The sequence below is a fragment of the Salvia hispanica genome, chromosome 4, assembly GCF_029641045.1.
Source record: "Salvia hispanica isolate PSC_SH4W2 chromosome 4, Shi_PSC_v1, whole genome shotgun sequence".
NCBI lineage: Eukaryota > Viridiplantae > Streptophyta > Magnoliopsida > Lamiales > Lamiaceae > Salvia > Salvia hispanica.
This window is the reverse complement of record NC_142695.1, coordinates 50,288,851-50,309,653: the sequence shown is the minus strand read 5'-3', so window position 1 is coordinate 50,309,653 and position 20,803 is coordinate 50,288,851. Positions and strand designations below refer to the sequence as shown.

The following is a 20,803-nucleotide window of genomic DNA, read 5'->3' as shown; positions in this document are numbered from 1 at the left end:
CCGGTGAGAGTAGCGGTGGTCGCGACCTCCGATTTCGGTACGAGTTTTGCAATTGCAAGAAACTTGCTTCACTCCGAATCGTGAGAAGCAATGGCAAACCGAGTAAAGGGAAGCTCTACTTTGTTTGTGAGAGAAAAGATTTTGAATTTTTTAGATGGTGCGAGCCAATCGACTCAATCGATGACGACGACGACGACGGAGATAAAAAATTTACCTTTATGGCTCGAATGCGACTAAATTTGAGCCGGAGCTCGTACAGGAAGGTTTTGAGGCGGCATGGGTTTTGGCGGGTTTTGAGGCGGCGAGGGTTGCGGCGGGTTTTGAGGCGGCGGAGTGATTGAGGCGGGCATCGGAGCTGAATTTCTTTGGGAAGAAGGAGAAATTGAAAGTCGCATTTTCCAGTCTGTGTGTTTAATTTATTAAGTGTTGTATTTGTATTTTTTACGTTTTTTTTCCAATTTTTTCTAATAGAAATTAAAAATTATAATTAGACATAATTAATTATCATTATTAAGTTAATATAGTCAAATTGTAGTTGACCGTCTATTTTTTAACAGAACCGTTAAGTGAGGACCGATTCAAGTCCGAATTTATTTGTGAGGGACCAAATAATCATAAAAATAATGTTAAGGACCAAATTGATAAAACGGCCATATGTTAGGGACCTTATTCGCCTTTACTTTTAACTTAATTATATCATCCATTTTAAAAATATTCAATTACCGACTAAAGTAAATAATTCAACGTCTCTATTCCTTAAACTTACGAATTAACATAATCCAATTTAATACTACAAGATTTTTTACTCAGATTATATCAATTTATGGTAATATTTTCTTATTTTCCATAAAAGTAAAATTTTACTACCAGTAGTAGTATTGCAGAATAAATACCAATAAATTGATTACGGAGTAAAAAACAAAAATAATAAAATATGCAGCGTTAGCAAGTAGAAACAAAAAAGCTAAGCGTGGTGAGGAACAATCCATTTTAATGGCAGATCCATCTTCTCAGTGCCTTTCAACGTAAAGCAAACACAACTTTTTTTCATTTCAAGGATTATCATCGAACAGAAGAGGCGCAATCGATCCGCGTCCTTCTCCACATGGCGGAGGACGACGATGATGAGGCGTTCGGAGATTTCTCTTTCGCTCCCTTCCAATCGAATTCTCTATTCACCGCGCCAAATTCGTCGCCCGCTCCCGCCGCAGAAGACGAGGACGACGAGTGGGGAGATTTCGTGGAACCGCCGTCGCAATCGAAGCCATCGGGAACTGCTGTGAATGGAGATCATCGATCGGATGTTTCTGCATCGCCGGCTTCGTGGATGAAGCCGCGAGGCGCTCTGCCGCTTTCGCTGTTTGGGGATGCGGAGGAGGAGGCGGTCGCAGGTGATTTGGCTGTTCCAGTGGATTTGAATCGGCAGAAGAGCAATGGAATTTCTGAAGGAGGCGTCGGTTTAGGCTTAGCTGGTAATGGTGTGTTGAAAACAAAAAGTTTTAGTATTGCCGATCTGTACGATAGGTATTCACAGACGAAGCTTGAAAGCCGCGATTTGGTTGTTAAGGATGATTCAGTTGTCAATGGAGTTTATCCGAGTGCGAACCAGAGTACTGCAGAATCAGCTGTTCCTGAGATGAAAAATGTGGAGCTGAGTAATGATTTGGTTTTGAGTGATCATATGCAGCTTGCAAATAAGAGTGATGATGTGGAGTTCAGTTTTAACTCTTATATGTCGGATCCGAGCAAGGAGGAGGACCTCTTTGGCGGATGGAATGGGGAGTTTAATGGAGTTGGATCTAATTTGAAGACATCTCCTGAAAAGGAAAATACAAATGCGTTGAAGTTGAATTTAGATTTGGATATGAATGGTGATAAGCAACAATTGGATGGCTCTATTACTGCCATTAATGATGAGGATGATGGTGATGATGATGAGGAGTGGGACTTTAAGGATGCAGACTCGGAATTTCAGGCTCAAGATATGAATAATAATGTAAGCAAGCATTCTGATACTGCAAAGCCAAGAAATGAACTTTATATTTTACTATGCATATGATCTTAACTTCTTACTTGGACAATCGGCATTAATCAGCTGTAGAATAGGTGGAATTAGCTTAATTCAATTACATAAAGTGTGGCTACTTGTGTTAGTCTACATAATGAACTGTATATGTCTGAGGAAAACTGTGTATTGTCTTCCACGTTTACTTTGCTGAAAGTGATGAGTTTTGTCTGAAGGTCGGGTTGATGGTACCAGAGGCTTCTGAAAGTAGTCCATATCTCTCTGGGACTGGCATTGACCCAACTAAATCACTTGATTTGTTTGGGACTCCTAGTGGATCCTTTGATTTCTTTGCAAGCTCAAATGAACCAGTTGATTTTTTTGCCAACCCAAGCAGTATTTCTACCACTTCCCAGGAAGTGGATTTGATTGGTATTCCAAGTTCATCTACTCCAAATGGTTTTACTTCATACGAAAACTCAACTATTGATCACAATAATGTTGGAGGTGACCATGGGATTGAGGAACTTGATGATGATTTTGGAGATTTTAGTGATGCTTCTGCAAAAACTGGACCAAAGCCAAAGGTAAGTTACTCTTGTTTTGTATTTGTCACTCTAAATACCTATATCAGAGTATTGTGCCTGATAGACTCACAATTCTTGGTTCAGGAACTATTTATCAATGGTATTCACTCACCCGTTAAAGATGCAGTGCAAACACCAGATGAAAAAGACCAGGTGAAGTCACAAATTGTCTCACATGCAATCCCCCTTTTTACCTGACTAACTCCATGCTTTCTTTGTACTACCAAGAAATGCCTTGCAACTCTAACAAATACTACTAAAATTAACAAAAGATTAATCTTGGAGGGGTGAGGGGTAAGACAGAGATCTTTGGCTGATTAATCAATTTCTAATTGTTTCCCTTTAATTATTGCTCTCATTAAACCGGTCTGTGCTCCCTCCATGTTTATGGCTTTCTTGATATTTTAAATTGAGTTCCTCAGTTGAAGTGATGATTATATATATAATGACCTAAATATTTTTATCCCATGTCTGTCTTCATCCAGATCTCTACTTGGATTTCAGGGGTGATGTTTTGGCTATCTTAGTTATGTCATTTTAATACTCTTCTCCAAATATTAAGCATAATAATTCACTATCTTTAACCAAAATCTATCTTAATCTGTCCCGACCTCGCACATCCCGGAAGTCTTGGTTCCTTTACTTCCTAGATAGGTTTATTTTTCATTATTTTGTTCACTGGTGGAATTTTGACTTTGCAGGAGAAGGATACAAATTTAAATCATCACAGAGGAGTGATTCCCCTCTCCATATTTGGTGATGAAGAGCCAGAAAGTGGCAGTTCCTCAGATGTTCAAGATATTTTTTCACACCAGTCTATTCCTGCAAAAAAAAGTGATCATATTGCTAGCAGTGTTAACTCTATCAGTGATATGATATCAAATTTATACAGCCAAGCTGAGCAGACTTCTTCTTTAAAAACTGAGCATAACCTCAGTGAAAGTCAGTTAAATCCGCTCAGTGTAGTTTCAAGTTCTGATTTGGTAGATAATGATGATGACGATGATGATGGTTCATGGGATTTCAAGGATGCCTCAGAAATGGGATTTGATATTAAGGCTTCTCTTACTAGCACGGGAGATGCATACATGAGCAAATCATCAAAGCTGAAGCTGGATAGTTATTTGGCTTTCTATTTAAAATTGAAGGAAGAGTTGTGCTTTATTGGGAAAAACCATATTGACGGGCTAAAGGTATTTACTGTTATTATATGCTTTTCTTCTGAAGTGACAAAATGAACTTCAGTTCACTTGCATTTCACTAGTGCCATCATTAAGCTCCTCCGCTAACTCTACATGATTTTCTGTTTTTCCAATTAGAATGACCAAGGTAATACTGTCCTTTCTGTTGAAGGTGCAAGAGCTGAATCTTTTGATAGTGAGTTCCAGGTGAATGATCTACCAGTCCTATCCATGGTTGTTTTTATGTTTTGGATTTGATTATTGAAATTTTGATTTGCCGAATATCCTTAATATTTTCTGTGAAGATGCATATTTCTTATACGTATGTAAATATAAAATTAGCCAAGGTATGACATAGGTGTGTTTCCCATTTGTTATATCATCACCATAGTCTTAGGCTTAGAATCAGACAGCTGTCTTCCAGGGTGAAAGGCTTGTTTTTTTAACCAGGTGTAAGTCCAAAGACATTCTTAGTTTGTTAACAAAAGGGGATGCTTTTTAGTTGATGCAAACTTAATTTCTTGATTAAGTTTCTAGAAATGTCTCTTCAGGGTTGCACTTTACCTTTGTGCAAGTAACTTTTGTTTACTCTTATTAGTTGTTAACCCTGTTGTCTTTTGCAAATATTATGGAGTGATTGGTGACTGATTTCCTCAATCTCCTGTAGTTTCTCTGCAATGAACTCACTGAAGACGGTGCTTTTCAGGATCACAATACAAGAGATAGTCATCTACATGAATTTGCTGAAGTTTTGTTGGAGCCACAATTTCAACGACTTGAGTCAGAGTATCACTTATCACAGAAGTTGTTAATAGTATGTAGCTTTTTCCTTTATATTCAGCTGTCACTTATGAGCACTGTACTATTGATATGTTCAATTGATTGAATATGAATTATGGAGGTACATAAATTTTTATCTGCACAAATATCAAGCACTCATAATATGGCTGGATTTTATCTTTTAATTTGTTATCCTGTGTTGGAAGATTTAGTTTTTTTGAGTTGAGAACTGGCTGGCTGGTCTTCTCCCCTCGTCCTTTGATTTCTTTCTTTCTCCTGGTTTTTGGACAATAGGTGGAGAAGGATCTGGGATCATATATGGAACTCTTAAGACATACAAATGCAATGCTTAAGATCTTGAACATAGGAACGCAGGAAGAACAAAAGGTATATCTTTCCTTATGGTCTGAGATTATATCTGTCTGCGCTCAAGAATTAAGACACGGTGCCTCAATTTGGAACGATGCACTGATGAAGCATGTTCATAGCCAATTTCTATCCGAACCTCAAGGTAAATTCTATATAAAATGCTTTGTTAAAGGAACCACTGCACAAGATTAGCCTTTCCGATTACAGTAATAAAAATAAAGTAGCTGATAGTAGATTGTGTTTCATAGATGATGAATAAGGCTAAACTTCCTTTCTGATTACAGGACGGAATTTTGTTTTGGCCCTTGGAGAGGTATATAGGGTGGTTGTAGTTCTTGGAGCTTCAGCCAAACTTTTCAAGCCTTGGATTTTATCCAATTCAGTAGATTCGCCTTCTATCTATATCTTACTAGAGGAATGCCATGCTGTATGGTCAACTTCCAGACTTGAAGAAGCTCTTGCAAGTGTATCAGCGCCAACTACTTTGAGCGAGACATCATTATTCAAGTCCATCATACATATCATTGGTCTAGATGTACTTGAGCTTGAGAACTATGTTTTTGCAGAAAAAGAATCTAGGTGTTGGCTGTCTCTCCTAACAGCTGGAGTGGTCCCAGGTACACAACACTTTCAAACTTAGCTCTAACATCTTTGTTCCTTGCTTTCCCAAACTCATCAGTGTCCTTTGCGTGATATATTATGCATGAATGTATCTTGTTAGTCTTGCCATTATCTTCTGAAATCATCAATTTTTCCTCCTCAAAAAATGCAGGGTCTTTCTTTCTTTTTTTCTCTTAAATCTTTTGAGCTTATTCCAAAATTGAATACTCCATATTGGATGACAACACTTTTCTCAGAAAATAGTGGCATTATGTATAGATAGAAGGTGCCAAACTGGATTAGGACGTGAAATTGTCGTGTAGGGCATATTTTCATGTATGTTCAAGGATAAATAGAAGAATACTTGAGCATGGCTCCCAATGTTCTATTTTCATTATAATCGTATTACGGAAGCTGATTGCTTAAAACCATCTGCCTCCAAGCTCATGGGGTTTAAATTTTACGGAGTTCTACTAAAATATTTTTGTTCGATTAATCTTTTTACAGACTTGAACATCGTAACGTGGGGAAACGAGCAGTGCTTTGTTACACTCGCGAATCTGTGGACAAATATGATAAGCCGTTATCCCCCGAATTTGCCACAGTTAAATCTTGGATGAAAAGGATAATTAGTGGACACATTCGAAATCCCAATCTTTTGTATCCAGAGTGGCTTTGTGGATATTTGCTATGGCAATGCATACTGGAAAAGATCGAGCGATGCCTGGTTTGTATTATGTTGAAGAGGTTGCGTTCTTGGAGTTGGCGCCTCTATCTGCTCGTCAAACTGCAGAATCAGTGTTTTGAGTTGCAGAAACAGTTTTGTCCAAAGAAATGATTCTTTTGTACTTGTCCCTTTTAAAGTTATTTGTATCAGTTAGAGAAGTTCTGTTTTGTGAGGCATCCACTTCTCTATGTTTGTAGTAATGTGAATGTAGCTTTGTTTTGTTGTATCAGTGTGTAGTTCTTGTACCTAAATCATTATTTACCCCAAAATTCAGGTTAATTATATAGTAATTTCTTACTACAGTTTTAAACAAGCAATGTCCTCATCATTCTTACATTCAGTTTGTAATTAACTTTATGGCCAGTGCAGCCACATTCTCACAGCCAGTATCTTATATGCCTAAATCAGTTCCATTACTTCATAAAATATCGTAAAAATTAGGACAAAATAATCAACTTCGTCACACTGTTCTAGTGTTTTAACAAAAATGGCTCAATTTTTGGGTAATTGTAAAGAAATATCCAGTGTATAAATTTTCGTTTAAAAAGTTTAGCATAATTTTACAGTATCTCTTGGCTTAATTTTCTGAATCAAAAACAATATTTTAATCGATTTATTTCCTCCTGGGCATGGTGAGGTAAAATCTCTCTCTAATGAAGTTACAAACATGCAAAAGATGATAGGGAAATACGATACAAAAATGATGTAATAAAATGGTGATTACAATTTCCAATCCAAACTTACAGGCCAATGATTAACTAATGTCTTTGCTTTCAGTTTCGAACATCAACTCATACCCAAAAGCATAAGTTTACTAGTGAAATGTAAAGCCCACATAGCTTCTGCTATACCTTCATATCCTTTTTAACCAACGATTTATGATATCACTGCACACCAAACACAAAGGAAATTTACAAAACCTGTATGCTTCCATGGTAATAAAAGATCCAACAATCGAGAAAAACTCAAGAGAAGACAAAATCAAATATTGCATTCAAAATTTCAAATTCCCACTATTCAATTACTCCATATCAATTCATTATGAACACACTATCATATTTACAAGTCTTACCTGGTCGAGAGAAGGGCGAAGAGCTCATCCGATCATTGTGCGTTTTCTTCCTCTGTGTCGCACTGCAATCAGAAATATATAATTGATCAAATATTGCTTTTTGGGAAGCAAAAGATACGAGAATCCAGAGCACGAATCAAGTGGTACCTTGAGCTAGCTTGTTCAATGTTGCACACCACTGCTTCGAGGATTTCCTGTATGCAGCAAGGATACGGTCCATCTAGAAGAGACGATGAAATAGAAATTGGCAACATCAGTTAACATTTCTTTTCCCAATGATCACTACACAGCAAAGTTTAGCAACACAACAATTTCTTTTTGATTAGTGAGTACCATTTTCACTACTGAGGAAAAATTAAAATGCATGTATGATACTACTACTAGTACTAGCCAAATATCTAGGAAAACTATTTTCAGCTAAAAGAGGAATGGCATAAAACAAAAATATTTGATTCAATGCTTCAAGTCATTTTTGAACACCAACTCTCTTATTGAAAACGATGACTACTCACCACATTCCCACATGAAGAGTGCATAGATAGCAATGCTCTTTCAAGAACATAAAGATCCACAGCTTTATCTTCTGGAAGTGTTGAAGTGAAGCTTAGACCGAAATCGATGAGAGCCTTTGGTAATATTCAGCAAATTCATTGAAGAAGTCAGCAAAATAAGCAACATGGAAAGTATACCACAAAATATGCTCACACCCAAAAAAGAAAAATTAGTGACCTACCAACTTATTAGTACCGTTTTGAACTAACATGTTTGATGTTGTCAAATCACCATGGATCAGGCCACCATCATGTAGTTTCCCAATGGCATCACCGATCTGTGTTGCGATATCATCTAATCGCTCTTCAACAATACCATGCAAGCCAAATTCGAGCAATACATCTTTCACAGCGGGACCTTCAACATACTCAAATGTGAGAGTATGTAGCAGAGGATCAACAGCATAGAGGGCTGGAGTCGAGACCCCAAGCTTTCTAGCTTTTGTCAAGCACCGAGCTTCCTGCTCTAGGATTCAGCGAGAGTCAAGCAAATGGCAAAGGAATTGACTGCTACAGTGTGATCTCTGATTAGAAGACTAACTAACCGCATTAAGACGTTTGAGAGTCAGCTTTGAGTCCAGCAACGGATGCCGATATTTTTTTGAAAACCGTTCCTTAACAACCGACCTTCTACCAACAAAATTCGACTCAAACACCCTCTAGAAAAACAACATAAAATCAGATATTAACATACGACAAGAGACACTAACAAGATGCAACAAACATTTTAACAAGGTTTGGGATTTAACTTACAGCCTCAGCGCCCTGCTTCATCAAAACTAAGGATCCTTCTATTCCCTCTAACTTCATCTACGCAGTGAAAATTTCAGTAACTCAGATGTCAATATAGAAAATTTGTACTAAACAAATGAAAACAGTAAGACTCTGCAGTCATCAGTCAGTCTAGTGTGTGCAGAAGTTGTGAAATGTAATGCATGAATGGTTGCTCCTACTATCATATTTTACAATATAAATATGAATGTGTTCCTTTCTCATCAAAGAATCTAAATGAACTTTGATAGATATCGTGAAAAAAAATCACGAATCCCTCAGCATGGAACCCATTTATTTCGTTGGTTACTTTCATCAGACTCAAACAAAATGAAGCAAACTCCAAATATAAAATGATAAGTATAAGCATTCTGAGCTAAGAGATGACTACTTTGATATAAAATTACAAACTCAACTTGCAAAATTGGGTGATTCATTATCAATCCTAATTTGGAACTCTAACAATTCCCCCCCCCCCCCCAACGTCTTTTTGCTCATTTCGCACTCAGTAACACAAAAGCTGAATCTACTATACAAGGAGTATAATTTAACCTTCATTTACTTGTTATCATCACAAAGCCATTAAATCCAATCTTAATCTACATAAGGTAATCACAGAATAATGTTCAAATAAATGTCAACAGAGTGAGCTGAACCAACTAATAGTACAAAAAAAATGTCAAAACTCAATGAACATATCACCAGCTAGTCAAAGAAGAAAACCTAAACAAACGATAGCACAAATAAACATTGTACAGCTTAATCCAATAGGGACACCGGACACCAACTAATCATCATGAAAGTTATCGTTCCGGGGCCAAATACTGACGCAAAAGCATAATTAGAATAGAATTCAGAATAAATTATGATTAAAAGAGAAAATGGCCCAATAATAAACGCACTTTTACAGAAATGCAGCAAAAGAAAGGTAACTTGAAATAGATACCGATAAAGCGGAAGCAGAGAGGAAGAGCGTGTGGTGTGTTTGTGCGGCAGAGTGTAACCTTGTTTTTACTGTGTTGGAGGAAGAAATTGTCTGAGAGAGAAGAAAACGAAAAAGAGAGGAGAGGGAAAGAGGGAAAGAAGAGTACTGTGCTTGATTTAACTGATGGTGGAGTGGATGAATTAAGATTCAATTAAAATTTTATTTAGTCCAACAAAATTCATTATTTGTAGATGAAAATGAAATAATGAATTAATTACTAGTGTATTTAATTAAAAAAGTTAATTAACATTCATTTTATTTTTATACTATAAATTAAAAAATGGAACCTAATTAAGATCAATTTTAATCGTTCTTAGCAATACTAATAAGCTCTTTTTATACGGTCTGATGTAACGTGGCATAATATGATTGGCATTTGGCACGATTTACCGTTAGCTACTTGCAAGACGCAGAATTCTAATTCTATCTCTACTTTCTGAAGCAGTTGAGGACGGAGAAGAAGGAGAGAGAAGATGGCTTCTGCTACCTTCTCAATTTCAACAGTTGCTGCTTACACTCACCTTCCCTCACTTCCCAGACTCCCCTCCATCTCTCATTTCTCCATCACTCCTACTTTCCCCATAACCCAACGCCTCACGCTCACACGTGCCAAGTTCGACAAGTTTCAAGGCGATGATAGCGTCGAGCCAGATGATGATGGCGGTGAGGATCCACCGCAATTTCAAATTTCCGAAGAAGAGGATGACAGGTGCGCGCTCATTCCGATTTCTCATTACCACTCCATCCATATCCCATTTGCTCCTGAACTATAATTCTAATATCTAAGTTGTTGCAATTTGTGAGTTAAAGTGTGATTTTAGGTCAACGTTCTCTTAATCGTGTTTTTCAGTTGCCTTCCTTCTGATTTGGAGGGTGCAGTTCGCCAGTCGGGCCAAGCAAGTGCGCAGTTTGTTTCTGCCGGAGGACTAAGAGCCATAGTAAGTCATTGAGGAACTTTCAATGGAATTGCTTATTGACTTTAGTGATGGATGAGGATGTTTTAGGCTAATTGATTAAAAGGAGTTTCTATGTTGCTCTTATGCATAATCAAATTATAGCTGTGTCGTTAGGCTAAGTAGATGCTTGATGCACATCCACGAAGAGATTGTTGGATGTATTTCTCTGATCTTTTAGCTTCTTAATAAATTAACCAGCGTTGTGATTTTTTCTTCGTTGTAAACTGGAACTCAAAATGACTCTTCTGTTCTACTGCTATTTGCTAGTACTATGGAAAGGGGCTTGGGGATCTGTTGTTCATTTGGCTGTATGTTTTTTTTTTCAATCAAAGGGCAATAGAGAATGAGCAACTACTCACATCATGTGCTCATTCATTTTATACTTGTATAAATTTTCATAGTAAACCATCTTCCATGTAATTTTCTCCTTTACGCTGTAGGTGGAGCTTTTAATTCCACAGTTGCAATTTCTTGACGATGAAGGAGCACAAGCTGAGCTTTGGGGGCTTTCAAGGATCTTCTTGGAAACACTTATTGAAGAAACAGGGGGCCAGGTTGGTTTGTCATGTGTTAGAGTTATGTTACGTATCCTGAAACTCACATGGTCCTGGTTACAGACTTTGTTAGCTTGCAAGGAATTATTATATCCACATGTACATATCTATGAACTTTGTATGTACTTTTCTGCATATGTACATGCTTAGGTACATATATACATATAAATATGGATATCCATAAGTCTATAGAGAGAGAAAGCTCATAGCTAACCAGTGTGGATATATATATAGGATATATATACCAATATATCCATATCCTTTAATATATTTGAGCTGACTCTTTGCTATGGGCTTTCTTCCACTTCTTAATATATATTTTTGTGCCTTGTTTTGTTCGCATGACCACCCTTGTTTTGAAGTGTTTTTTCTTCCACGTGCCACTTTCTCCTAGTTTAATCAAGTAAAATTTTCAGAATGAGATGTAAAATTCTGTATACAGAGAGTTAAAGCCATATTTCCAGATGCTGGTGCTGCTGCACTGCTAAAGTATCAGTGGAAAGATGCTGCATTTGGTTTCTCCAGGTAAATGGTGCACAAGCATTATTTTTTAACATCAGTGGAAACATTGTTTACTATGAAGTTTGGTTGTGTCCTTGAATCTGATTGCAGCTTCTTAGGTTGGACCGTTGTAAATGTATCCATTTCATTCATTTTAAAGTGAAAAGTAAATCATTGTTTATTATTCTGACTGTCTTTTAAATATAGCCTTGAAACATTGAGTATCCACAGTGCTTATATATTCTGTCGATTAAAAAAAAAAAAAGAAGAAGAAGAAGAGATCTAGCCAAGATAACTTGAATTTTCAACATATAAATAAAGAAGGGTCATTAGTCTTGACATGAAGAAGTGATTGGCGAACTTAAATAAAAGTTCTGTAACAGCACACCTATACTTTCCTCTTATACCCTCTCTGTGTCCCTATCGTTATGTGATTCCAGCTAATTATCCAGTCTAGGTGACCGGAAGCCTGTGAGCAGTGAAGACGAGATTATTGTGATGGTGGTTCCTGACTATCAGATGTTATCATATGTTGAAAAGGTCGCATCTGAGCTTTCAGATGATCCGGTACTGATCTGATTCTCTTCCATGGTTCTGAACCAAGCTTAAACTGATTCTAGCATACTGCACTCATCTAAGACTAGGTTCCCATATTTTGTTAGCCTAGGCCTCTTATCATGTGGAACCCCCGCCTTATTAGCGAGGATGTTGGAGTTGGGATCAATGTTCGCCAGTTACGACGAAACTTTTTAAGGTACTTTTAGTCTTTTTGGCCGTCTATCTTTGTCACCCTGAAATTGTTCTGTTTGGAGTTGGCCGTCAGAAGTTGTTAATATATTGGTACTCATGCATGATTTCTCTACAGCACATTTACAACTGTCTACTCAATGAAGCCTCTTCCAACAGGTGCCGTATTTAGATGTTACCCTGGGTAAGCTTTTAACAATTCCATGGAATTCCCATATGGTCAGTCATAGATCTTCATATTAAAACCCTTGTATGATGTATCCACAAGAATTATGAGAGGCCGTGAAAATATTATGATGCTTTAACTTATGGTAGTATTTACAATAAAAGATCTTACCTTGAAATTATTATTCAAAGATAATGAACTATTATTCTGGTTTCAATTGAATGGGGATACTTTTACTTTTATTTTATCAGGATGTGGAAGGTTTTTTATGATGATAAGGAGAGGCCCAACAGGTATCTGCTCGCTGAGGAATTGATACGACGTCCTGATATAGAGGATCTCGAGGTTGGTTTCTCTCCCATGTCAAAAGCCGAAACCAATCAGATAATCAAACAGTGGCTGCTTCCTCTTGTTCTTTTCTGTGATGATTAGTGAATTGCTAATGCTACGGTGTTCGAACCACACACTTAAAGCAGAATATAATGATAATGTGTTTGGTTTATGGTGAATTTTGGCAGATTATTTTTGGTGGACAAGATAAGTCGGAGAATGGACCATCTCTGTTTGATCAAGCAGCTGGCATCTTCTCCTCGTTCAATCGTTTCATGAAAGTCATTTCAAGATAAAGTGTTCTTATTTTTTTTTTTTGCAGCAGTTGTATTCGAAATATATTTCAAACGTCTGTTTTGTATCATCATCATCATGTGAAATCCTTTGTGTACATGTATTGTTTAAATGTAACGTCGAGTATCTAGCTTATGAAATCATGTTCATTGACAAATCTGGATCGTCGGATAGGATTTTTTGTGAGAGATGAGAGAGGAAGAAGGGCTTCTGTTATGGCCAATCTGTTGGCGAGTTCAAACACGCCATTGTCATTGGCATTAGCCTGTTCAAGTTTCACGAAATGAGTAGATATGGGCTTATTTCTTGGTCTTAGTAGCTGTTCAAGTTTCATGATTTTTAACCTACTGAAGCCCGCTGTACAAATCCGAGCCCGCACTGTTTGACTCTGAAATACGCCTAGTTCTAAACGACCGAAGGAGTTGCGTTATTTTTCTTGCCTAGAAATTCGGATCCAGAAATGAGTTGAAGATTACCATTTAGCCCCTGCGATTTTCAAATCAACCCCAAAATAGAGAGCCCTCACCATTTTCCGGCTTACAAAAAAATGTCAGACCCAGATTTGCATAAATCAATTATGCGGCGGAGCTCAAGTCTGATTCTGGGGTGTACTGAAAATTTCCGTTGCTTACTTTCTCCGCTAGATTTGCAGAAATTGATTCCGCGGCGGAGCTCAAGTCTGATTTGGGGGTGTCCCAACTGCATTGTTCCGTTTGGCTTCCTCAATTTGCAGACAATAGCAGCGCCCATTTATTTATCCCCAAATTGAATTGAAATTGAAAAAGGTTTGCCGCATAGAAAATTTGCGGTGGCGGGCTTAAAAATTTTTGAGGGCATTTTAGGAAGTATACAAAATGGACCCTTCAAATAAAAAGGGAAAAATAATGAAAAGCCCATATCCGCCTTCATTTCTGACATCTTGAACACTAGAAACACTTGGAATATAACGTGATGGAACGGTAGGAAATCTGGATCAGATTAAATTCTGCCCATTTCATTTGAAGAAACTTGAACACCCCTGCCTTTTATTATTCACGCCAATGCAATTGGTATCTTTTCTAGTCTGAGAACTTTTTGCCGTATCTCCTAAAAGGAGAATTTTGCCAGCATATTTAATTATGAATTCATAAGCACATTAATGAAAGATGACACGTAAATATGGAAATGAATAAGGGAGTATTTTTTTAAGACTATTGGTTTTAACCTTTTGTTCTTATTTTAATTAATCCGTGAATTTTTAAAATAAGCTTATACAACACGCAACCATTACCACAAAAAGAATGAAATAAACATGCTTTTTCATAAGTTCGAACTAAACAGAAATAAAGAAAGCATACAAATGCCAAGAAAATTGGAACAATATGGTAAAAACATGATATTAATTCGGATGATAAAATAATTTTATCATTAAATACCAAAAAAAATTGGGAAGAATATGGTAAAAATGATAATAAATATTTTTACCATCAAATTTCAAGAAAATTTGAATATTATGGTCAAAGCATGATCTTAATTCGGATGATATTTTATCCACAATTGTACTCGAGTGAATATTCATTCATAAACAATTAGAGTTAAAAAAGAGTAGTAGTCAAATTAAACTAAATAATTGTGAAAAAAAAAGCCTTTTAAAAATATCAACCTCTCTCTCTCCTCCATCATGGGATTGCGAAGCTGTAATCATCCCAAATATCACATCTGCGAATTTCCCTTCAAATTTCTATAACTTCTCTCCTCTCTCAAGATTTTCATATATACAGCTGTATGTGTTCACGAATTTATCGCACTGGCTCCATTGAAGGTATGTGGAAACTGTGCACATTAGCCCTAGTCGCACAAATCGCCTAATCACCATTTTGATTTATTTTATTTTGATTTTTGGTTGTGAATCGAACTCTGTTTTTGCAATACTACTGATCTATAGATTGCGTGAAAACCAGAAATGTTCGTGTGATTTATTTTGCAATTGAAGTGAATTGGCTGACAACCTAATATAATTGCATCCCTAATTTTATTCTATTTCGCCAGGGATAGTGGAGTTCTGCTGAGTTCTTGAGATTTATCAAACAAGTGTGGATATTCATATTGATATACGTTTAGTCTGGAGCATTTTCTGGTGTGGTGGAGGTGATTGATACAATGCGATTGTTTCCAATTTCTACGAGCTCAGATAGTTCACCAAGGGAGCGGAATTCGGAGAAAAGTCAGTCGCCGATTTACCTAAATATATATGATCTCACTCCCATAAACAACTATCTTTACTGGTTCGGATGTGGGATTTTTCACTCTGGCATTGAAGGTATCATCAACTGTACCTTACAGTATTTTTCTAAACAGTTACATTGTTCTGCATAATTTGTAATGCTGGTAATCTGTTGCTATTTGGTTAATTAATCTGTTATCAATGGGAAACTAACTTAGCCAAAAAGGGTTGGGACATTTATCAAAGATCTATTCATTTCTTGTGAAAGCTGAGTGATAATGATAATTTGCATATGTGATAATGATAATTTTCATATTCCTGTTTTAGCTGGACACTGACAACAGAGAAGGAACATTCACTGCTAGACTAGGTCAAGTGCTTGTATTTTATGTAGTACTAATTTTTTGCTGATGATAATTGATAGATATTATTTGCTCCATTATTTACAACCCCTTGAATTTTGGAGAGGCTTATATATGATAGTCGTATCGTCCACCATAACTCTGCAATCATGAGTATATAGTCTGCATGACTAAAATTTCTGCTTGACGATTCAGTTTTCATTTATAAATTAACCAGTCAACCAATTTGCTCAATCTTGTTTCCTTTTCGGTATCCAAAGTGTAATCTTATTCCTGGCATTACATTAATGACCCGTGAATCATATATAAGACTGGCAATGAAACTGCCCAGCCTTTTTTTTTTTTTTTTTTTTTATTTATTTTGACACAGGACATGCCATTTGTAATGACGTCTTGACCTGTTAGTTTTGTCATATTTATGTGATGTATCTCTTAGATAATTTCTCTTCCTTTTGTAGTTAACTATCTTTTGTAATCTGTTTTCTCAATTTTATGAAATAGCACATGGTCTGGAATATGGATTTGGAGCTCATGAGTACCCAACAAGTGGAGTGTTTGAGGTTGAACCCAGAGGTTGCCCTGGTTTTATCTTTAGACGTGCTATCCATTTGGGAAGTACCGACATGTCTCGTTCAGAATTTCGGTCATTTATGGAACATCTCTCCAGCGACTATCATGGTGACACATACAATCTAATTTCTAAGAATTGCAATCATTTCACTGAAGAAGTTTGTCAACAACTCACTGGAAAACCTATACCTGGGTGGGTTAATCGATTGGCACGATTAGGTAAGAGTTGAATAGGATTATGTGGAATAAGCTTTTTATGTTCAGAACCCCCAATTAAGAAATCCAAACATTTATCTGTCCAGCCATAAGTAGATCAGCAGTGACCTCTCCGATATGAAAACAATAATGCATCATGTGATTTTTCTTGTATTTCTTATGTCAATATGGAGTTAAGCTGTTTGATATGTTTCTAGTCCTAGGTTAAAATGATATCCTTTTATCAGGATAGTCTTCTGTATCATCTACTGTATATATTTTCAAATATCTAGGAATACTTCTGATTTTCTGAGCCAAAGTAAAACACAACTCTCTCTCTCTCTCTCTCTCTCACACACACACACACACGAGAGAGAGAGAGAGAGAAACCCCATTTTTTACTCGAGTTCTTAACATGGAAGCAAGCCTATTTTGTAAAAATATTTCGTTGTCATTGACGTTAAATTTATGCTATAAAAAAGTAACAAGTCTATTTGCGAACATGCTAAACTGTGGTTTTGGTGGTCCCAACTCCCAAGTAGTTCTACATTAAGTCCATTTCTTCTTTTTCCTTATTTTTGCATGGTCCCAAGTAGTTCTGGATTAAGTTATGTTTAAACCATTTAAACCAAACACCTATGAAGCACTTTGAATATCCATTTGAGAAACAAACTTATGGGATACATGCTTGAAATAAATTCTTTTCAAATGATGTATAAATCTTTCCTGCCTTCCACTCTTACATCATAATTTCTAATTTCAGGCTCTTTCTGTAACTGTCTGCTGCCTGAAAGTATCCAGGCTACTCAAGTGACACAGCTTCCTGATGTTGAAATGTGTTCAGGCAAGTTTTATAAGATCAGACTAGATGGTATATGAGCTTTATCATGCAATTCATCATTTATTGTTAACTAGATTGAAATGTCCGAAAAGCTTAGGCTACTCCCATGATGCAGGAGTGAAAATAAATAAACTGCTATAGTACTTAGGAGAAATAGACAAATCCAGCATCTCCACTAGCTATCAATCATAAATCACCAAATAACATTGGATTGTATCTGTTGTTCATGCATTCATTAGAAATTTTTTACTCTCATGTATATGATCATTTCTAATCCCTTTATAAAATTAGTCATGAATAACAGAGCTAAAAGGCAGTCGTTTTTAGTCATGTAAATATTATAATTAGAAATTGGCAGCAATTTGTTTTTGGCTTAGATTCTTTAGCAGTTACTGTTCCATGGTCTTTTGCCTATTAGAATTTTGTGACCGAATACAGGTTCCAGAGGATAAGTCTTATCTCCTTTTCTGAATCAAAGTAAAATTTTACTGCTACTTGAGTTTTGTTAGTTGGTGACACCTCATTTTTCTTCAAGTTTCGATCAGTGCATAGGAAAGAGCCAAAGGCCTTAACATGGTTTTCTGAATGGTTGATATGCTAGAAGCCAATTATCAGCAAATGTATAAATTGATTGGAGTGATTTTTTGAATACTGCATACACTTCACCATAGAAATTTGTGACATGCTATCTGGCTCCCGAAGTTTGCTTCAGGTTTTAGAAATATTCAAATAGACTTGTCATCACTGCAGCTCTTCAATAACATGATTTGATTAGATCAAGTCCTTTTTTTTTCTTTTTATTTGTTTGGGGTGGTGCTTGTTGATCAAGTCCTAATAACAATTTCAACATGTGTTTTATGAACAGATGATGGTACCGACCCTGGTGCATCATATGCAACAGGAGAAAGCGAAGAGGAGGAACTAGACCACCATCTGATTACCACAGCAAGCAGTGACATAGCATTTTTGAAAGACAAACCAGTGAGGCTAGCAAAAGAAATTCATTGATTTTGATTTTGATTTCGATCTCTCTCACCCTGCACTTTCTTAGTTCTCTTGTTTGTACAATTAGTGTGTAAATCTCCATTGTATTTTCTTATACATGATAGTGTTGAAACAAATTCTTGGTGTGTTCGTCTATTATTTGCTTGTGACAGCCGGAAAGAAGCGTGGCTTTCTATTGTTAAGAATGTATGGGCAATGCCGCTTTGGACTGGAAATGTCATCCTCTACTTGTTTTTTCTCTATGATTCTGATGTGGTCTATAACTTTGTCTGTATGAAATAAGCGTAGTCTATACAATGCTTATTGTTTCTCAATTGTTCGGGTTTTTTTTTTCTGGTTGAAAACATGTTTCTGTGACGAATCCTGTGAATCTTCTCCTTTGTTTTTAGGTAGATTCGTTGCAGCTGCCTGCAGTGAATGATTTTGTGCATAATTAATTTGATGCATGAATGGATAAAAGATTACTACGTGGGATATACTTATAAATAATCCTAGTGAAATATTTATAAGTTTATCATTTCATTTATTTGTGTATTTGATGTGAAAGTATATTTGCTTGTGTATTCACGAAAAAGGATAATTCATGGGACAGGTTGATATTTAATTACATAAGAGCATCTCCAATGCTATTAGAGCATCCGCAATGGCAAATAGGTCAGTCATAGGCCAGCCATTCTCTTCCCTGCCACGTCAGCAACACTAAAAAAACCACCTGCCACGTCAGATTTAGGCCAGCCATAGGCCAGCCGCAATAAAAATAATTCAAAATATACTACATTTACGGAATTAAAAAATTGCGATATACGGAATTAAATTTACGACGCATATACGGGAAAATAATCCATTTCATAAAAAAAAAGTACAGAGATTTAAAAAAAAAATACATGATTTTTTTAAAAAATAAATGGGCTTCAACACACGAGCCCCGCCACTCTCTACTCCTCATCGCCGTCGCCGTCGTCCTCGTCGTCGCCGCCACTGCCGCCGCCGCCGCCGCCGCTGCCGCCACCCGTGGTATCTGAGCCCACGTCGGAACCCCCCAGCCGTGACCTCGCGATCTCTAAATCAGCACGCATGCTCTCGAGCATCTCGTAAAGAAACCTCTTCTCCGTGGGGTCAGTGGCGTTCTTCCACTCTCGGAAGACCTGTAACATCTGAGCCCGCGTTTGGTTACGCGAATGGAGAGTGTACTCGAGTGGGGCGGCTGGGAGGGCGGAGGACTGGACCTCGCGGAGCGATAGGGGGGATCCGCCCCTCGCCGCCCGCTGCGCCCGCTTCTGTCCAACCGGGCGGGGGCGACCAGTAAATGAAGGAGTGGGTGGAAACTCCTCAGCATCTGGGGGGAGGTCGTGGGATCCGCCGCTGCTGCCGCTGTAGTCGCCGCTATAGTTCAGTCGCTGCTTCTTCGGCCACCCAGCGTCGCACCCCGCCCGAAACTTCTCGGAGTCCTTCAACAACAAGAAGCACTCCTAGAAGGTGAACTCCTTATACCTCCCCTCCAAGGGGAACTGACTCGCGGCTATCCTCCGGGCGTCGTCCTCATTCTGCCCACTTCTGAGCTGACGGAGGGCGTTGGCGTACAAATTCGAAAAACGGCCAACCGCGGCCCTGGTGCGCTCCCACCCCTTCCGGACCTCCTCGTTGCTGAAGTCCTTCCCACGCGGGCAGTGCCTCTTATAGGCAGCTTTGATCTTCGCCCACATGTTGACGACCCGCTGGTTGTTCGCAACCAGTGGATCGTCGCACACCTCCAACCACCCCTTGGCCACCGCGACGTACTCATCCTCCGTCCACTTCCTCCGGCCAGTGGCAGCGGGCTGCGATGACTCGCCGACCGCCTTGCCCTTCCCCTTCCCCCTCGTCTTCTTCTTCGGCGCGGCCGGCGTGGCTGGAACGGGAGTATCGTCGTCCCCGAGATCGATCCCCATATCATGCAATGACAGAAGGTCATCGCCAGAGAACTGCGTCTCCACCGGGGTCGACGTGTGAGACGAAGCCGTCAAAAAATCAAGCGAGGGCCGATATACCGCGTCCCCGCCCGGTGACCCCTGCACCCCCCCCCGGCATCCCGGGATGCATACCGTGCGGCATCCCCCCGGCATCCCCCCTTGCCACATCATCCCCATCATCTGCTGCAGCATCATCTGCTGCTGCATCTGGGGCATACCCCCCCACCCGGGCGCTGACTGCCCGCCGCTTCCCTGCCCGTCGCCCGGCATCCCCCACGGCATACCCCCCGGCATACCCCCCTGGTTCCCCCCCATCGCCCCCCCCGGCGCACCAGCCATCATCCCCATCATCTGATTCCAAGGGATGTTAAACCCCGGGCCCATCTGCCCCCATCCAGATCCCACGGGTACTGTGGGAGTCTGAGAGCCGCTCGTCGCCGGACTGGACTCGTTGTTGTGATCCATTACTCGATGATGCTCTTGAACAGAAAGATAGAGAGAG

General features: G+C 38.5%; 4 protein-coding genes across 5 annotated transcripts; 3 read left to right on the top strand and 1 right to left on the bottom strand.

Annotated features, from left to right (window-relative positions):
* The first annotated feature begins 940 nt into the window (after positions 1 to 940).
* On the top strand, positions 941 to 6,562 carry LOC125192909 (uncharacterized). Of its 2 annotated transcripts, none has more exons than XM_048090585.2 (9): positions 941 to 1,996; positions 2,242 to 2,592; positions 2,677 to 2,745; positions 3,294 to 3,785; positions 3,912 to 3,980; positions 4,441 to 4,587; positions 4,848 to 5,064; positions 5,207 to 5,539; positions 6,030 to 6,562. In XM_048090585.2, exons 1-9 carry the CDS (start codon positions 1,106 to 1,108, stop codon positions 6,140 to 6,142), a joined length of 2,682 nt encoding a protein of 893 aa, XP_047946542.2. In that variant the 5' UTR covers positions 941 to 1,105; the 3' UTR covers positions 6,143 to 6,562. The 2 variants fall into 2 exon arrangements, with proteins under 2 accessions (XP_047946542.2, XP_047946543.2); XM_048090586.2 differs by having other exon boundaries at positions 942 to 1,996; positions 4,480 to 4,587.
* A 364-nt stretch (positions 6,563 to 6,926) lies between these two features.
* On the bottom strand, positions 6,927 to 9,758 carry LOC125193326 (uncharacterized). The gene is made up of 8 exons (XM_048091095.2): positions 9,590 to 9,758; positions 8,626 to 8,682; positions 8,418 to 8,531; positions 8,055 to 8,333; positions 7,834 to 7,947; positions 7,469 to 7,541; positions 7,322 to 7,383; positions 6,927 to 7,136 (listed from the first exon to the last, which is right to left on the bottom strand). Exons 2-7 carry the CDS (start codon positions 8,680 to 8,682, stop codon positions 7,346 to 7,348), a joined length of 675 nt encoding a protein of 224 aa, XP_047947052.2. The 5' UTR covers positions 9,590 to 9,758; the 3' UTR covers positions 6,927 to 7,136; positions 7,322 to 7,345.
* Positions 9,759 to 10,023: 265 nt separating this feature from the next.
* On the top strand, positions 10,024 to 13,333 carry LOC125193325 (DUF1995 domain protein, putative (DUF1995)). Its single transcript, XM_048091094.2, has 9 exons — positions 10,024 to 10,337; positions 10,479 to 10,566; positions 11,025 to 11,138; positions 11,581 to 11,663; positions 12,092 to 12,206; positions 12,302 to 12,393; positions 12,505 to 12,570; positions 12,804 to 12,897; positions 13,071 to 13,333. The coding sequence occupies exons 1-9, from the start codon at positions 10,102 to 10,104 to the stop codon at positions 13,176 to 13,178; spliced, it is 996 nt and encodes a 331-aa protein (XP_047947051.1). The 5' UTR covers positions 10,024 to 10,101; the 3' UTR covers positions 13,179 to 13,333.
* Positions 13,334 to 14,803: 1,470 nt separating this feature from the next.
* On the top strand, positions 14,804 to 18,594 carry LOC125193327 (deSI-like protein At4g17486). The gene is made up of 5 exons (XM_048091097.2): positions 14,804 to 14,977; positions 15,205 to 15,475; positions 16,243 to 16,530; positions 17,270 to 17,350; positions 18,213 to 18,594. The coding sequence occupies exons 2-5, from the start codon at positions 15,316 to 15,318 to the stop codon at positions 18,353 to 18,355; spliced, it is 672 nt and encodes a 223-aa protein (XP_047947054.1). The 5' UTR covers positions 14,804 to 14,977; positions 15,205 to 15,315; the 3' UTR covers positions 18,356 to 18,594.
* Positions 18,595 to 20,803: the final 2,209 nt, after the last annotated feature.